The 17,946-nt window shown below is 41.7% G+C and overlaps 1 protein-coding gene across 4 annotated transcripts in view; it reads right to left on the bottom strand.

The window, feature by feature from the left end:
* The window catches only part of ZNF148 (zinc finger protein 148), a 122,927-nt gene extending 106,952 nt beyond the window's left edge, over nucleotides 1-15,975 (bottom strand). The window contains exon 1 of one of the 4 annotated variants that reach the window (XM_032869444.1): nucleotides 15,733-15,975. In XM_032869444.1, coding sequence (XP_032725335.1) covers nucleotides 15,733-15,954 — 222 coding nt within the window. In that variant the 5' untranslated portion in view covers nucleotides 15,955-15,975. Of the gene's footprint in view, nucleotides 1-14,858; nucleotides 15,474-15,732 lie in introns of those variants that run through there. The other 3 variants (XM_032869439.1, XM_032869443.1, XM_032869440.1) reach the window with 3 other exon arrangements.
* Between the last annotated feature and the right edge of the window lie 1,971 nt (nucleotides 15,976-17,946).

Genomic DNA, 17,946 nt, shown 5'->3' with positions numbered 1-17,946 from the left:
ATTTTGCACTGGATAATTCTTTGTTGTAGGGCTAGCATGTGCACCATAGGAGGTTCAGCATCTACCCACTAGATACCAATAGAATCCCCCAGCATGGCAACCAAAAAATTCTCCAGACATTGCCAAAATCACCCCTAGTGGTGAACTATTCTATTAAATTAAAAATGTCCAGGTTCTTTGGAGATGGGAAGGAGGAAAAAGAAGACTATTTTTGCTTTTGTGAGATAGGAGGAAAGGCATAAGAGATGTTAAGGAACGAACAAAACAAAAAAGTTCAATTGCAACTCATATACTATGAAAAGAAAAAGTACTCTTTTCTTAAGGGCCTACCAAAACACGTGTTAACCAAACATTGCTGTATGTAGTTAATGCAGTAATAGTAATGATATGTATAACAGTACAGAGAGCTGAGGAAAGCCCACATGTATTCCATCTGTACTTTTCTAAGCATTTTCAATAAAAAGTGCTCAACGTTTTTAAATCAGAGGTTAATGAAGTTAACATAATTCCTCTTCTCCCTTGCATTTGTGAGAAGGCTAAACAGTCTCAAGTTACCTGCTATTCTCCAGCCATGGAGAATATCCACATGAAAAACAGTTAATTACAATAAGCATCTATCTATTTGAATCAAGTATAAATGTGCTACAAATGCCACGGAAAGTTCACACTGAGGAATATCCTAAAGTCCCTTTTGTATTCAAAGAAAGGCCAAAGACCATGTGAAGAAACATTTAAATGTTGCAACAGAAAATTAAACGTTCACACATTCACTTTTTGGCTCTTTAATACTCACTACAAAATCAACTCAGCCATATTTTCCACCAAATAGAAAAATACCCAGTTTCCTTAGTCTATTCTTGGATAAGTCACCAGACTGGGAATAAGAGACCCAGAGTCTATTCCCAGTTGCAAAACAGACTGGTAATCTCAAGCAAATTATTCACTCAGGTTAAGGTTCTGCACCCGTATCATGCTGACAATACTGAAAATCTGCCCAGAAACAAGCACGACAAACCCAGGACTTCCTCCTGCACCCAACGGACAACTGCAAACATATTTTTAGATATATTAAATCTAAAAATCTGAATAGGATTTTATTTATAGCAACATTTAACATAGTTGAAATTTCAAAACTGCGTGGTGCCTTTACCATTGCCCCCTATAAAAGTAATGAAATGCTTTTTTAAAATCACGCCATGCCCAGTTTTGCAAAACTATATGTAAACTATATAATAATTATGTAAAACAAAAAAAAGCTCTTTTTAATTCAAGTTCTTGGGAAGGGCTTTAACTTTTGCATTTCCTAATAACTCTAGCTTTTAGTCTAATACACAAGTTCTTTCCTGACACCGTAAAATGTGCACCAAACGTCTGCAAAGCAAAAGTTTACCCCATAGCCTAATTACGGAGAGGCCTTAGGACAGTTCTTACCACTAAACATGCAGGCTTTACTAGCGCAACCAATATACGATCCTGGCGTTCACTTTTTGCTCTTAGTTGTCTGGTAGACCAAATTACCCGTCTGACCTTACGGCACACCGTAAGACGGTAAACAAAACTCAGTCCAACAGAACATCTCAAAAAAGCAGGATTAGGAAAGAACGGGAGGGGGACTGTCAATTAACATTCGCCGGTCCCCGTTGACAGGCAGACACTTGTTGGCCGCGGACAAGCCACTCACAAAGTTTGCCATCTCGCTGCGAGCAGGGGCCCTGCCTGCGCCGCGGGCCTCGACCCGGAAGACGGTGCTGGAGGCCCCGTCACGGGCCGAGGCACCCCGGCAGGCAAAGCCCCGGCTTCTCGGCGCTCCTCCGCCGCCTCCCTGCACTAGGGCGCACTCACGCACGCGCGCGCACTCTCACACACGTACACACACAACAAAAGGAAGCCGTGCGGGGCCGCGTGCAGAGGTCCACTGGGGGCGCTCGGGAAAGCCCCTCCTCCGGGCCCCCACCGCACGGCCCGCGCGGCCTGCTCACTTACTGGAGCGGCCTCGGTGAGGCCCGGGTGCGCGGAGCGCCGCGCCTACCGCCCGCCGGGCTGTGCTCCGCCGCGCTCGCGGGGGGCGGCGACGGCGGCGGCGGCTCGGGGCCCACCACCGCGCAGCCCCGCGCCGCTGCTCCGCCCACCGCCCGGTCGAGCGCCGGCGAAAGCCAGCTCGCGACTGCCCTGGCTTCTCAAGAAACCTAACTCTTACGCTGATATCCCCACCCCCACAAACCAAGGGACGTTTAAGCCCCCTCCCTTACTGACCACTCATCAAAAGTAGTACCCAACACAGCACTCCTCACGATAAAAAAATTTTTCTGTAACCTCTTCCTTAACCCTTTGGCTTACTGGTTCTCCACACCTTAACTTGCTCGTTTTAGTCTTCCTTTACCTTCCTGCTTCTACCCTAAGAGCTGTATTTACCCCCAAAAATAATCTTCCCTAAACCATCTCTCCAATCTTGAAACTTACTTTTCTAGTACAAACATGCGTCCTTATAACTTCCTTTACATCTCCCGCTTACCTACTCAAACCTCTCCACAAATTAACTTTTAGAATGTGTATCAGCTCCCACCAAATCAACTCACAACTTTCTGAAACTGCATTTTGTGTTCCTTCATTCCCTCCAAAAGAACGCTCTCCAACTTAACACACAGATTTGCCCCAAACTGCCCTCAAATTTTGTGAACCAATTCCAGAGAGGCCATCACAGTCACTAAAAATACCCATTTCCCAAGCACATCCCCAGTAACTTGACAATGATCTTTCCAAAACATTCTCTACCAATTCACTGGACTCACTCTTAAGACTACCATGCCCATTTCCTCAAAGACTCTAATTATAGAACTTAATGGAATTAACACAATATGTCTATCATTAAATGTATCTACACATGCAGGTGTGCATGTGTTGACAAATGCACATATATAGGACCCTACAAAACATCAGGTTGTGTATTTCATTCTAATCCCCCAGATACTGGCTCTTCTCAAATTTAAAAGGAAAAGTCCTTGATGCCAACCAAGATTTTCAGGCATCCAACCCCTATCTTGTGAAGTCACTTATCTTTTAAATTAATATAATTACCATTAAAACATTCTCTCTCCATTTCCACTACAATCAGACCCAACAGCTTCCATAAGATCCATTGTTCATCTACCATACACAACCCACTCAAGGCATGCCGGTGGGTCCTGGAAACAACTCTAGACCAAATCAAGCAGGCTACAGCAAAGATGTGAGATTGGCAAAGTGACCTCCCTGGGCCCTTTTAGGCTTTTCAAAGCTCTGGGACTCCACAGGTCCTTCATTATTAAATTTCAAGACTGACTTAATGCAGAAGGGGGCAGGGGGAAGTGACGAATGACCTGGGGTTAGATTCTGGAAGTAAAGCTGCACTTGGCAGAGACCACAGCAAGGCACTGATGGAGACTCTCAAAAACCAGTCAGGTAAGAACTGAGAGTCAAACCTTTGATAGTACAAGGGAAAAGCTGATAGACAACAAAGACTGACAAAATAGAATACTACTGCAAAACTGGAAAAACAAAAGTTTAAGAGCAAAGACAAAGCCAAAGAATAAAGGGCCTGGTCTAGATCTTAAATATCATCAATGGAAGATGATGATGGTTTCAAGCACTGAGATTTTTTTAAAAAATCAAAACAAAATAGTTTAACTATTTTTAGTTTTTGAAACTGGCAATACAGCTCCTTTGGACACATTCAATAAATGATAACTAAAACAAGACAAGAAAGCATATTTAGAACTGTGCATCTGGGACTTAACTCTATGTAGGTATTAAGTGAAATGAGAAAACACACCAACCAGCCTCCTAAGAACACTAAGAAATATATGAAATAAAAGCCATTATAGAGAAAAAAGAAAAAACTACAGAGGCCATTTCAGATTCCTCAGGACATCTCCTTCCTATCATCCATCCCATTCTTCCCACTTTTTACCTGAACCTCTTTATGTATATATATGTCACTAGTTTGTTTGTTTGTTTGTTTAATGTATACAAATTACCACTACACACTGATGTGGTTTTGAGGAACTCACGTAGAGGTCAGAAGATGTCAGTATCTCTATTATGCTATTTTTTTTCAATACTTATTGCATGATGCACCATTTTTAAAACATCATGGGTGGCAAGGACTGTCCTTATGTGCACAGAGAAGGAATAGGCTCCTGGCATTAGTTATTTTCTAGATAGCATTATGTTTTCCCAGTATTTTCTCTGCTACAAGTTACTTGACTCTCCTCTTCTCCTTACTTGCATTCCTATTCAGGTCAACCCAACCTCTTCATTCATTTCTGTTCTACGCTTTTACTAGCTTCTATCAGCTTATTAACGTTCTTCTGTCAACAAAATACCCTGTGTCCTTTGCCTTTCATATTAGTATACCTCTACCTTTTTTGTCCTTGCATATGAATGGCTAGGATTTTGTAAGTATAACTTATAAAGAACTTTAAAGAACAGGTAAATGTAACAAAATTGTTTATATCCATCGCACACCATAAATCAGATACTATCATCTCTTGCCTGGATTGTTGTGACTGCCCCTTCATCTTTTCTCAAGCTTGGCTCTTTTCGGACAACCTAATTCTCTCGTAACTTAGCTATCCATTCTCCTACTCCTTCAGCTTGCTAAAAGGACCAATTGCTTCTTGCTCCAAAGGGCGATTCCTATTACTAAAAAAACTCTTTGCGATTTACATTACTCACTTAAACCATTCCATCTACAACATCCACCAAGTTCCAAAATACCCTCCCCTCTTCCTTCCCAAAGACTTCAATTCTTTGTACCACAGTCAGCCATTATTCTCGGTAACTTGAACAATGATGCTGAAGTACCTTCTACACCCTGACCTTCCTCAACTCCTAAAGCCTTCAGCTGCACTTCAGCCACCCACACATATATAATGAAAGTAGGTCACCAATTGGAAGTGCTGTACCATTAGGATTCTAACTTCAGAGACCTCCTTTTTTCTTTTCTTTTTTTTAACCACAACTACTTTATCGTTCTATGCCTGCTCTTTACCTCCTTTTGGCTTCCCTAGTCTCCCCGCAAAACTTAAATCTGTCCATCAGCCATTTAATATTGCCCTCTCCAGAATATCATGACCTTCCATTATATTTACCATGCACCTCCCCAATGACAGACAATCTTCACCATCTGTTTTCTTCACACCCACACACTGGATGTTAAGTACCACCAAAAAGCTACTAAGTCTTCCACAACTGATTTATTCTAAATACAATTCTCTGTCTCACTGACTAACCCTAGTCATTTTCATATTTAAATCTTTAATCCCATCAAAAATCAATCTTTCCCATAAAATTCCTTCAAATCACACCTTCTCCACCTGTAATCAAATCCTCTTTACAGCTTCTAAAATGCTGTATCTTCATCCATCTGTTACTTCTTGCCTCCAGTTTTGGAAAAAGAGCTGTTCCTCCTTCTTAAAATAAACTTAATACAATTCCTACATTCAATGTTTCCATATTCTCCCAACCCACTCAGTCCTTTACTCCCATGCACTGTGCTCTCTGATCTACTCTCCTGAAGACCGAAAAAAAATTTTATGTACCAAATCCTATGACCTACCATCCAAGTCCTTATCCCCTCTTTGGCAATGATACTTAATTACCACTGAGAGTTTATGTCACTGTACCACAGGATTCTACTGTGGTCTCTCTAGTTGCTGCTTCTATCTCCAACAAGTAATGGTCCTCATCTTAGCCCAAATAGTGGGTATTTTCCCAAGTTCAGTCTTTCTCTAATTCTCTCCCCTTTGGCATTTCATCCTTTAACATTGCTTCTATATTTTCATTCCTCAGCTACCCTCAGCTCCCAAAGACAATCTTTAAACCATCCCTCACTGCTATAATCTAATTTATTCCTTAGGAACTAGAATATATAATGATTTCTTTTCACCTATATTCTTCAATTATTGCTTCAATTAATACTTCAATTATCAGTCCAAATAATTTCATTGCCATTAGCACCCTACCAAATCCAGAATTAGTAGCTTCAATTATCAACTCTAGGTACATATTCCCAAATCTCTGTTAGACCTCCTTCCTCAGCTGAATTCAGTATTTCTAACTCTAGCTAAATAATTCCTCTTGCCTACTTCCACTGGTGCCCCACACACTGGTCATGTGTCTTAAAACCGAAGTAAGTATTCTTCCCCACCAAAATAGTTCTACTAACTGATCCAATAATTTTTAATGGCACTACCATTCTCAAGTTACCCAAGAAAAGCCCCAGAGTTTCCCTTTTTTCTCTTTTCCTCCAGTTTCCCAAAAGCCATTTGCCATCAAATCCCTCAATTCTTTCTTCTATATATCTGCTTTCTTTTATTCCCGTTACCACCAGAGCAACTTAGGTTCTCAACACTTCACACTTTTGTTATAGCTTTCTGACTTGTCTCCTAGTCACTAGGTTCTCTTCATTGCAAAAACAAAACATAACAAAAACAGGTCACCACATGTGTATTCTTAAATCACCTCATTTCCCCACTCAAAACTTATCAGTGGTTCCCCACTATACACTGAGTCAAGTTAAAAGTCTTTAGACTTCCAAAAAACAGAAACTAGCCAATAGCCCAACAATTGTGAAATGAACAAATACACTGTGATATGTTCATAATGGAATCCCACAGAGAAGTGAAAAAGAATGAACTACTGCTATATGCATCACGGATGAATCTCACAGACCTGGTGAGCTTAAGAAGCCGGACACAGATGTATGATTCCACTAATAAGAAACTCAAAACATAAAACTACTCTGCCGTAAGAGAGATCAGAATAATACAGCTGACCCTTGAACAATGCGGAGGTTGCAGAGTCAACCTCTCCCCACTGTGGTCGAAAATCAAAGAATAACTTTTGACTCCCAGAAACTTTACCAACGGCCTACTGTTGACCAGAAGGCTTACCAATTACAAACTGTAGATTAACATGTATTTTGTATGTCATATGTCATATATACTGCATTCTTACAATAAAGTAGGCTAGAGAAAGGAAAATGTTATTAAGAAAATCATAAAGAAAACACAGTACTAACCCGTAATTATCAGAAAGAATTATACTTGTAAGTAGATCTGTGCAATTCACACCCATGTTGTTCAAGAGTCACTGTACTTACTTTTCAGTGAACGGGACATCAACTTGAAGGACAAATTAGGGAGTCTCCTGGCATGTTGGAAATGTTAAACTGGATGGTGGTTACATAAAATGTCTATCTTCAAAAATTCACTGATCTGTGACCTTAAGATTTGAGCACTTTATGTACATAAAGTTGAATCAATCAATATTTAAAAACCCATTTAGTCTAGATTTTTAGATGTTTCCTCTACTTCACAGCCTTATTTCCCTCCATTCAAAATATGAACCCTAAATTCCAGCTAATCTAGACTACCAACCCCTAAACACATCCACAACTTTTCTGTCATTCATATCAAACTCCCTTCTTTTTGGAATACTAACCCTCACCATTTGCCTACTATAATCCTATTCATCCTTCAAGGCCTAAGCTACACACCAACTTCTCTACAAAGTTGAATCTGCCATAGTACTTCTGTCATAGACAGATGCATACACATTTTTGTCCCTTGATAAACTCCTAAAAAAAAAAATGAACTATATCATACATAAACATGTATCCTTCACACTGCCTACCACGAAACATTACACACAGTAGTATACAAAAATACTCCCCGAAGAAATGCTTGCAGTCCCTCAAAAGCACCCTTCAATGCCACCCCTCCTTCTCAAACCTATCCATTACTGTCTCTACTTGCAATTCATTCAATTTACATATTTAATCACTCAATAAAAAAACTGAGGACCTACTATCTGCAAGAAACTGCAACTACTTAACCTAATGTACCTCACTAAACTACCCCAAAATGTATTCGTTTCAGTTGCTCCCTTTTGAATTTTACCACAGCTCTAAATATCCAGTCATCCTCCCCTCCTCTTGCCATCCAATCGCATTCTCCCCCCTCATTTCTAATCCTGCTATCAAGCTAATTCAAGTCCTTAAGTTTCTCCAGTAGCGTCCTAACTGGGCCTGTCACCCCCCAATGGTGGCAGAGTAACTACCACCACACTGGAGCCAATCTACTCTGTACAGTATAGCTATCATCAGATTAAGATATTTAATATACAGGCCTTTATTCCATTCTCTACTCAAAAAAGTTGACTAACTACATATTATGATGTGTGAACATACTTTAATCCTATGTTAACATACTTTAATCCTCAAATCCTCACCTCAGCCCTTGCCAGAAGGTGTAATAATTACCAATTTCTTTTTTTTTTTTTTTAAGATTTTATTTACTTGTCAGAGAGAGAGTGAGAGAGCACAAGCAGGGAGAAGCAGGCTCCCTGGTTGAGCACGGAGCCCAATTCAGGGCTTGATCCCAGGACTCCGGGATCATGACCTGAGCGTAAGGCAGAGGTTTAACTGGCTGAGACACCCATGTATCCCAATAAATTATCAATTTCTTTTTTTTTTAAGTTTATATATTTGACAGAGAAAGACAGCCCAAGAGAGAGAACACTTATGTTGTGGGGACTGAGAGAGGTTGAGAGAAGGAGAAGCAGGCTTCCCGCCCAGCAGGGAGCCTGATGCAGGGCTGGATCCCAGGACCCCGGGATCATGCCCTGAGCCGAAGGCAGACGCTTAACAAACTGAGCCACCCAGGCGCCCCAATAATTATCAATTTCTTTTTTTTTTTAAAGATTTTATTTATTTGACAGAGAGAAATCACAAGTAGACAGAGAGGCAGGCAGAGAGAGAGAGGGAAGCAGGCTCCCTGCTGAGCAGAGAGCCTGATGCGGAACTCGAACCCAGGACCCTGAGATCATGACCTGAGCTGAAGGCAGTGGCCCAACCCACTGAGCCACCCAGGAGCCCCTAATTATCAATTTCTTGAAGAGAAAATAAGAGTCTCAGGAAGGAAGCAATTCTCTCCAGAATCACAGCACATGTAAAACAGAAGGGCCAAGACTAAAACCCAGCTTTTGTTTGCTTACTAAGCACACTACATCATATCAAACACAAACTACTTAGCTTGGCTTTCAAGGCCATCCATTTTCCACCCAACCCCACTGACTCTTCCTACCCTTTATCATATTATGCCCTATTCATGAACTCTCTGTGTACCAAACTACAAGCTGTGATCAATTATTTAGTCATGAAATCAGTTTGTGAGTGACAGCCATCTTTTTTTCGCCAAATGGAAGAGAATGGAAAACGTTTTGAGTACATCCAACATAGTAAGGGATATGGCTACTGAAGCATTTTGTTTTATACTTACACACAAACATTCAAATCATATAGTAGCTGAACACATGACATGTATTTCTTACTGTGGATCACAGTACAAAAAAAAAAAAATTTTTTTTAAACACTAACTCACTATTCCCCACATGTCTTTGGCTTCTCACCTTCAAGTCTTTGCTTTTTCTAATCCCTCAGATTGGAAGGCTCTCTTTCCAATAATTCCTACCAGTAAGAATCCTATCCATCCCTTCAAAGACTAGCTAAAAAGCCACTTGTATGCCATTAAAAATGTAGTCCCAGGTTTCCCTCTAGTCAAATGTCTTTCCCTAACTTTTAACTTCAGTAACATTCCATACTTCTTAAGATATGCTGAATATAGTGTAGTTATTTGTGCACAAGTCCAGCTTCACTACTAGAATATAAATCCCAAAGAATTTATTCCTAACTACATCTAACAATGCTTTTACATACAACAAATGTTCATTATCTGTTGCCTAAACTCACCCCATCATTTTCTGAAAACTGCTATAAATCCACATCATAAACAATTTCTACTACATTCTAAACTTTGATTTACTATTATCCTTCAAATTGTCTTACTATCTTCCTCCCCAAAATAACCATTTCAAATAATCCTTTAAACTTTCAATCTTTTCTTGCTTTCTGCTAAACATAACCTATCATGTGTCAATAATCTTTTTCTTCTTTCAGAATCATACTTTCTGTGGGATAACACCTTTCCTTCTCCATCTGGTTATCTTCCACTTTACTCCTAGTTCTCTAGCATTCATAATAATAGATTTTATATTCTTTAAACAGATTTTTCTTTCATTTTCTCTTTAACTAGACTTCCTCAAATATTTCAATTCATATTACAGTATACGTATTTGTCAGCCCCAATAAATCCTTTGCAGAAAAAAAGGCAGGTTATGAATGAACTGAAACAATCAGAAACATATAGACCATTTAGAGCTTCTAAATTATCTGATACTTTCATTCATTCATTTATTCAACAAGCATGTGTCTACTAGACATATGCCCTCAATTTTCTGACTATTCTATTCTGTAATTCAGAAAGCAGCTTGAGAAAAGCACACAGGAAAATGCCAGGATAGCAGAGCCAAGTTGACTCATGCTCTTCACTCACAGAGACCAAGTCATTTGTGGGGTACAGGCTCATAAAAGGAAAAACTAAAAGTTACACTAGACATAGATGGAAACAGACCCCCCCCTTGTTCCAGGGAGCTCAGAATCTACCCAGCAAAGGAGAATTTGAAGAAGAACAAACCAGTAGGAGTAGCTAAAATGAAATAGGCAGAAAGCATTCAGACAAAAATAGATCCAGACTCTAGGTTCATTCTAGGGCTGCAAGAGAAATTTGGAGCACTTTAGTTCCTCTCCTGAGATCCCTAAGGAATCCTTTCAAATATCTAGCTAAAGTATGGTACACTTAAATCCTCTCCCCTAACCTTAGCCAATATTCATTTCTCCACTCCCTGAACTCCTACAGCATTTACTGTCCATAGGACTCATTTGGGATCTTAATCATAAACGGTCTTGTTCACAGTAATTAAAGTGTTTGTTAACAAATATACCTAGAATTTATTTACATCTTAAAATCAGTGAGGTCCTAAGGGCACCTAGGTGGCTCAGTTGATTAAAATCAGTGAGGCCCTCTTTAAAATAGTTACCTTGGGAGGCTACCACTCACCCATTTATTCACTGCATCCATCTATCCATCTGATGCACTTAGCCAACACTCACCTAGTGTTCGACTACATACAAGTGAAGCTATCATCATTATTCAACATATTTCCAACTTCATCACAGGGAGTGTTTTCCAAAGTCAGTTAATAAGTCAACCAAGAAAGCCATTCCTATTTCTATGACTAAGTGAATTTAAACCAAAACTATTCTTTATTCACTCTATTTGCTCTTGTCGGATCTGACGGATCTTCAGCATTTCTAAAAATCAAATCTTTCAAACTAAAAAGCTTTGTCACCAATGAGACTATTCAGAATAACATTATGCCTTGTACTATCTGTAACTGCCATCCTGAAGGGACTATGTGCTCTGAGGATGGTGACCACGTTTAAACCACCTTTACAACCCAGACCCCCCAACGCACACAATAGGTACTTAGTAAATAGAAAAATTGTATAGAATGTGCTGGAGGCCCAGAAGGGAATTCAGAAAAGGTGATCCAAAAAAGTTCTGAATGCTACTACTGAAAATGACTACCAAAATACAAAAATTCTCATTCGGAGGTATATTTTTGCTACCTGTTTTACAAAATCAACTTTCTGAAATCCTACACTGTTACTAAATTCCTTCATAAATGTCCTTCTCCTCCTAAAAAAATATAAATACTATAAATTCCTCGAGAAAATAAATTTCACCTAACACTATTTTACTATCATGCCAAAAATGAATTAAATCAGATTCTTAAAACAGCTAAAAATCTCTAAGCAGTCATTTAGGTAAGAAAATGCAAATTAAACCAGCCACCAACTCCAAATCCAGACTTAAAATTTACTCAGATTTGGGCACCTAGGTAGCTCAGTCAGTTAAGTGTCCAAATCTTGATTTCGGCTCCAGTCATGATCTCAGGGTTATGAGATCGAGCCCCACATGAGGCCTGCTTAAGATTATCTCTCTCCCTCTCCCTCTGTCCCTCCTCCCCCACAACCCCTTCCCTGCTCATGCTCTAAAATAATAATAATAACAATAACAATAATAATAATATACTCATCTTAAACTAGCCTCAGATTAGAAGAGAAGGTCCCACCGCTTCAAATGCTTTAGCAAGACTGTTCCAATCCCATTCTAATCCATTGTCTTCTTCCCTTAAATCCAAAGGCTTCACCAGTCAGCTATCTCTTTTGTCCATCACTCTCTCTCAAACACACACACACACACACACATTTTTGTCTACAGACTCCCATGGTACTCAGCAATCTGACACAGTCCCACTATTATCACTGACAGTGAACACTACTTTCTATCATTCATTCAACAGGTATTTATTAAACACTTAAAAATCAAACTGTTTAGAATTCCCCGGAGATTAAGGAAAAGTCTTGGCTCCAGAGTAGGCTCCAGTCAAGCCATCCTTTGCAGAACAAAGAGAGAATAATTCCCATAAGCAAATACAAGATTTAGCAGTATATAATCTGCATGTGAATGCTGTTCTTATTCAAAGTAAAGATTCTCAAGAGGTGAGGTTACTTAAACAAGACTTCTGAAAAAGGGAGCAAGTTCTTTCTATTCTCCCCATCCGTCTACTGACTTAGCGATGTTAAATCTCATACACAAATTTCAAAAACGAGTATTTTACAAATCAATCCTAATGTATGGGCAGCATACTTTTTTCTACAACATTCCCAGGATATTAGTGACTTAAATATGCAAATTTCCTTGTAACTACCACAAATCTGTCTCACCACTGTCAATTTAAATCTCCTTCACATCAACTATACCCAAATGTCCTCAGAATTCTTTACCCTCTCTTCAGCCTCCTACAAATTTATCACCACCTCCATCACACCCTCACCTTCATCTTCTTCCCCCTTTTATCACAATTCCCTATCCCTCCTTCCCTCCACAAAAAAGAAACATATTATCCACAACAATTCATTCCTTCCTAAAAACTCTTTTAAGAATTGCTACAGAAGCCTGGAAAGAACAGTCAAGGGTCCTTTTTACTCCATTCCCAGATTCCCCACTCTAAAACTCTCCAAAAGACTGTCAAAGAACACTGCACAATTGACCTGGTAACTAATTCCAAGATGAACAACTATCATTGCCCACCAACTCCACCTCTCTAACTAGCAACCCTTATGCTGCAAAGATGTTGTTTCCCACAACCTCGTGTTTCTCACAGGTCCATCCATTAAAACTTCCCTCTACCTTCTTACCCAGTCTAATTCCAGTCTAATTCTAAATGCTTTCTCTTTAAGAATATTAAAGATATAAAGACAGCTAACAAAAAAGCTAAAATAGTAACTACCAAAGGTTTGAAAGGAGGAGAACAGGATAATGCCAGGGACACAAATCCTTTCCATTCATAGAAGTCTTCCGAGTCCTTCATAATGTCATTTTAATCAATCAAGAAATAACAGTACATGTATATTACTTGCAGACCTGAAGAAAAGCATGATAAGAAGTATAAAACTTAATGCTTACAGTAGTAGCCTCTGGAAAATGGGACTGCAATGGACAGGTGAGACCGGGGCTACTGCTTTTCACTAGATGCTCCCTCAGGACAATTTTACTTTTAATTATGCACGTGTAATTTCATACAATTTTAAAGGGAAGAAAAATAATGACATACTATATTTAAGTCCATTAAACCTACAGAAATTAAGTGATAATATACAGTGCAGGTGAGAGTAAAGAAAACAGACTCTCTCATTCTGTGATAACAATAAAAATGGGTACACCCTACTATGTAATATACTGAAGCCGCTGAAAAGAAAGAGCAAATCTAAGTGCACTGACATAAAAGTTTTCCAAATTTAAAAAAAAAAAAATCCTGGATTATTTCCATTAAAAAATTTTAATGAAAGTCCCTCTCATATCTAATGCCAAATTCTCATCCTCCTTTAGATATATTTGCTAAACAAATGAATGACTGAATTTTCCCATCCCTCTCCCAAATTTCTTTCCGTCTTCCCCATTAATCCTTCCACCCTCTACTTCCATAAAAAGATTGTTTATACTACCCTCTCCTCAGTTAAATTATATTACAATGTAATGTATACATTGTAATATTCTTTCTTAATAATAAAAAATGAATAATTTTCACGTAAATCTTAAGAGTATGGTTCTAGCCTGCATTTCCCTCTTGAAAATCTTGTCTGGTGGGAGCTCAGCAAATCCAACAGGCCTTGGTTCATTTCCTGATATGGAAATGCTAATATTCCCCCTAACCTGGCTCTAGAATCATCCAGTCTCTTCAGGTTCCCCTAGACCTCAAGACAACCAACCAGTCCTGACCTCCTTGCAACCTAAGACCAAAACAGATATTCTCAATCCTCCATTCTGCAGGCCCACATTTTGCAGGCTGATGCATTTTCTTCAATACCACAATGCCTCAGTGAGAGTATACATTCAGGAACCATGAATAGCAAAAGATCTCCCACCAGCTCCAGAGTTAGGAACCAATCCCATCAGACTAATTTGGGCTCCAAATGGAGCCTCCAAAGAAAGGCCACCGTGCACGGACTCCCCCCCACCATTAATTATAACCCTGTGTACTGCAACCCAGGGTTAATAATATGGCATCAGTTCTCCTGGACCAGATAAGCTGGGCAGTGGAGAAGAAAACCGCCAAGTCAAGTAATTTCCATTCCAGCATTAGTGTTCACCCGGCCTCTACTAAATGACAATACTTCAAATTTGCTAAAACCTAAACTCATGGCTTAGGGGATCACTGTAGATCAGGCGTTTTCTTACCGTCTGTTTAAGAAATTCTCATATTCAATAGTGCAGGTCTAAAACGTCTCAGACACAAACTACGGACTAAGGTCTAATTCTCAGTGACCCCAACCACTGCGGGACCGCACTTACCAGATGTCATCTACAGAAGAGCCCAAACAGGTTCAGAACTAGGCCATCCTGGCCCATCTGGAATAACTCTTTAGTCCTTGGGCCAACATTTATTAATTCTACTACATCTGTCTATTCTATCATGCATTCTCTTCATAGTCTCTAGAATTTAGCACTTCCTCTGGCTTCAAACGCGATCCTTTCTATTCGCGGAAACTCCTTGTATCCCTTCTTTCCTTTCCTTAGAAACGCTTCAGTTCTTTCCATAACGAAATACCTAATGTATCTGCACAATGAACGCCCCCCGGGCTCCTCAAGGCTCTTCCACCGCCACCCTCTGCATTCCTCCACCTACCCGGCATCTTTCCCTCCGGCCTCTCTCTCCCCGCACACACTCCCACTACGTTCCCCGCAAGGATTCCCTTTTCTCCAACCCCTGCCCTTCCCTTCTCCCAAAGAACACACTCCGGCAGCAACAGTGACTGAGGCCTGCGGTGCATAAAGCACTGCACCAGGCACGACGGACAGAGAACTGGTGTCTCCCAGCCTTTTCACACCCACACCCAGCACCCTCCGGCCTCCCCCTGCAAACCTCCCACCTCCTTCCCTACCTCTGACACCCGCCTCAGGCCTTGGAGGCCGCCTTCTCGCCTCCGCCACCCCCGTCATTATCCTTTCTCAACCCCCCAACCCACCATCCGCGCCCTGCTTCCTCCCGTCCCCCCAGCCAGCTCCTGCGCTTCCCTCGGCCTCGGCCGCTCCCCTGGCTACCCCCAGCCTCGCCACGGCTCACTCCCCCCGGGGTCAGGCCGTTACCGCCGCGCGCTCCCCCCGCGCGCCGCACCCCCTCCCCCGCCCTCCCCCGGGCCCGGGCCTGCCAGGCCCAGCGCTTTACCGCGGGCGGGCGCCGAGTCGCGCGGTCACTGACTGCAAGCGGTGGCAGCTCCAACCTTTCTAGGGGCCTTGAGAGGAGGGGAAGGGGGGGAGGGGAGAGAACTTTTGCTGTGGCAGCTTCGGCAACAGCTCCCACCCCTGCGCCTTTCTCCTCTTCCTCCCCCTCCTCCTCCTCCTCTTCCTCCTTCTCTTCCTCCTCCCAGAGCAGTCGAGACGCAGACATGCCGCGGCTAGAGCGCCGCCGCGGTCGCCGCCACTGCCGGCGCGATGCATTGTGGGAAGCCTCGCTCACGGGAAGCGCTCCGCGGCGCCCGCCCTCTCTGGCCCGGAGACCAGGCTGGGAAGAACCAGCGTGGCTTCGATTCCGGCGCCTGCGTGTCACTGGCCCAGCCTGGCCGGGGAAGCTGGCCCCGAGCCACGGGTCCCCTCGGGGTAGGCATGGGGGAAAGCAATTCGGGAAATACGGGCCCTGGGGAAATCTCTTCGACAGGGGGACAAGCCTTCAGCAGTAACCAGTGCCTAGCGCCCTGAGAAGTGGAGGACTCGGGGGTCTGGTGCGTTTCAGGCCGGGGGAAAAGGAAGGGGCGGGGACCTAGGTGAAGGACCTGTCTACTAGAATATCCTGGCTTTTTCAATTCTCGTCTCTTATCTGCCCTCTCCCCCACCACCTCCAGTCCTTGACCTCTATTACCCCAAATGCCATCTCTTCCGGAAGCAGCCCTCCTGGGCTCTTGAAACCAGCAAACCTTGTTAGTGTCTGCAAACTGAGAAGCAGGACGTGGGTCTAAAGAAAGACTCTGTTCCTGGACCCCGTTGCTCAAGGTCTTAGAGATATCTCCCTCTCGCTTCACCTAGGGCCCAAACCTACCTCTTTATGGTAAAGACTTAGGAATGATCTATATACATCAGAGCTAGAATCACCATGGAGGCCCTTTAAGTGACCTTAGCCAAATTGTGACCTCTTTTTAAGGGTGCCTTCAGTCAACTGACATTTATAAGGTGCCTTGGGGTGCCCATACTGTGATGGTTTAGAATTACTCATCTTTGTGTCCCCACCCTAGCACAAGGTCAGCCATGTCACGTAAAAGATGCTCAGTGAATGTTGAATGATGAGCATCAGAAACTTACCATGGGATGAAACACCATCACGATTTCTTAATAGTCTGAAGATTTATTTAGCATCTCTCTGCAATACTTAAACATAACGTCGAGGGGAAAGGGGAGAGGGAAAGGAAAGACGTTAGTGTCTGTGTGACCATTTCTGGAGTTCTCCTTCCCTTGTCCACGCCCACCTTCCCACCCCTTGCCAACTGAATGTTCATTTGAATAGTGCTTTTTGGCAAAACTCCAAACTCTGGCATTATGCACTTGTGATGGCACTGAATTAGATTAGTGTCTGCAAGGTTAATGTTCCCCCAGGCATTAACCTTAGTAAATCGTTATGCGTGTTTAGAAATAGCTAAGGCCCAGAGGTTTAGCTTAATTTAGACACAGGTAACTAAGAAGAGCATGTATAAGCCACAATTCCACAATCAACTCACCATGTGCCTTCTCCAATAGAAAATATACATTTTAATAAGATGACAGTGCATAATCTGAATGCTAATTGCAACAAAACCATGATACAAGGTAGAGCAAGAGACAGTTATCTGGAGGACAGCCTTCTGGCAACTTCTAGCATCTGCAATGATGTCGAATTCAAATGTTAAAATATAAAACACCTCTGGCAGCAAAGAAACAGTCTCTGAATGTCAGATAATAGGAAAACTAATAACTGAAAAGGATTGAAGGCCTGGCAATCCCCCTCAGTGGGTTAAAATTGATGGGTTTGCCATTAGGAATAGATCTAGTTCTCTGCTCAGTACCATGACAGAAACAATAGAGAAACCACTGCCTAACAATGGCTGACTAAAAAGCACCATAGCGGTAATCACATCAGGAGTCATGACAGAGACCCAAGTTAAGGCTTTTGTAGGTTAAACTTCTGGAAATATTTCTCAGCCCCAGTTTGCTTCTCAATGCTCCTCTTGCTCACCTCCCCAAATGCCAGCCCTAGGCATTCAGCATACCTTCCTTTCCTTTTTTTTTTTTTTTAATTTCATTTTGAAATAATTGTAGATTCACAAGAGGTTGCAAAAATAGTAGAGTCACATTTACCTTTCACCCAGCCTCCCCCAGTACTGATATCTTACAAAGTTCTAACACCCAGGTTAAA

Source organism: Lontra canadensis, unplaced genomic scaffold (genome assembly GCF_010015895.1).
Source record: "Lontra canadensis isolate GAN:19392208 unplaced genomic scaffold, GSC_riverotter_1.0 scaffold38, whole genome shotgun sequence".
In the NCBI taxonomy this organism is placed as follows: domain Eukaryota; kingdom Metazoa; phylum Chordata; class Mammalia; order Carnivora; family Mustelidae; genus Lontra; species Lontra canadensis.
This window is presented reverse-complemented; position numbering and strand designations above follow the sequence as displayed.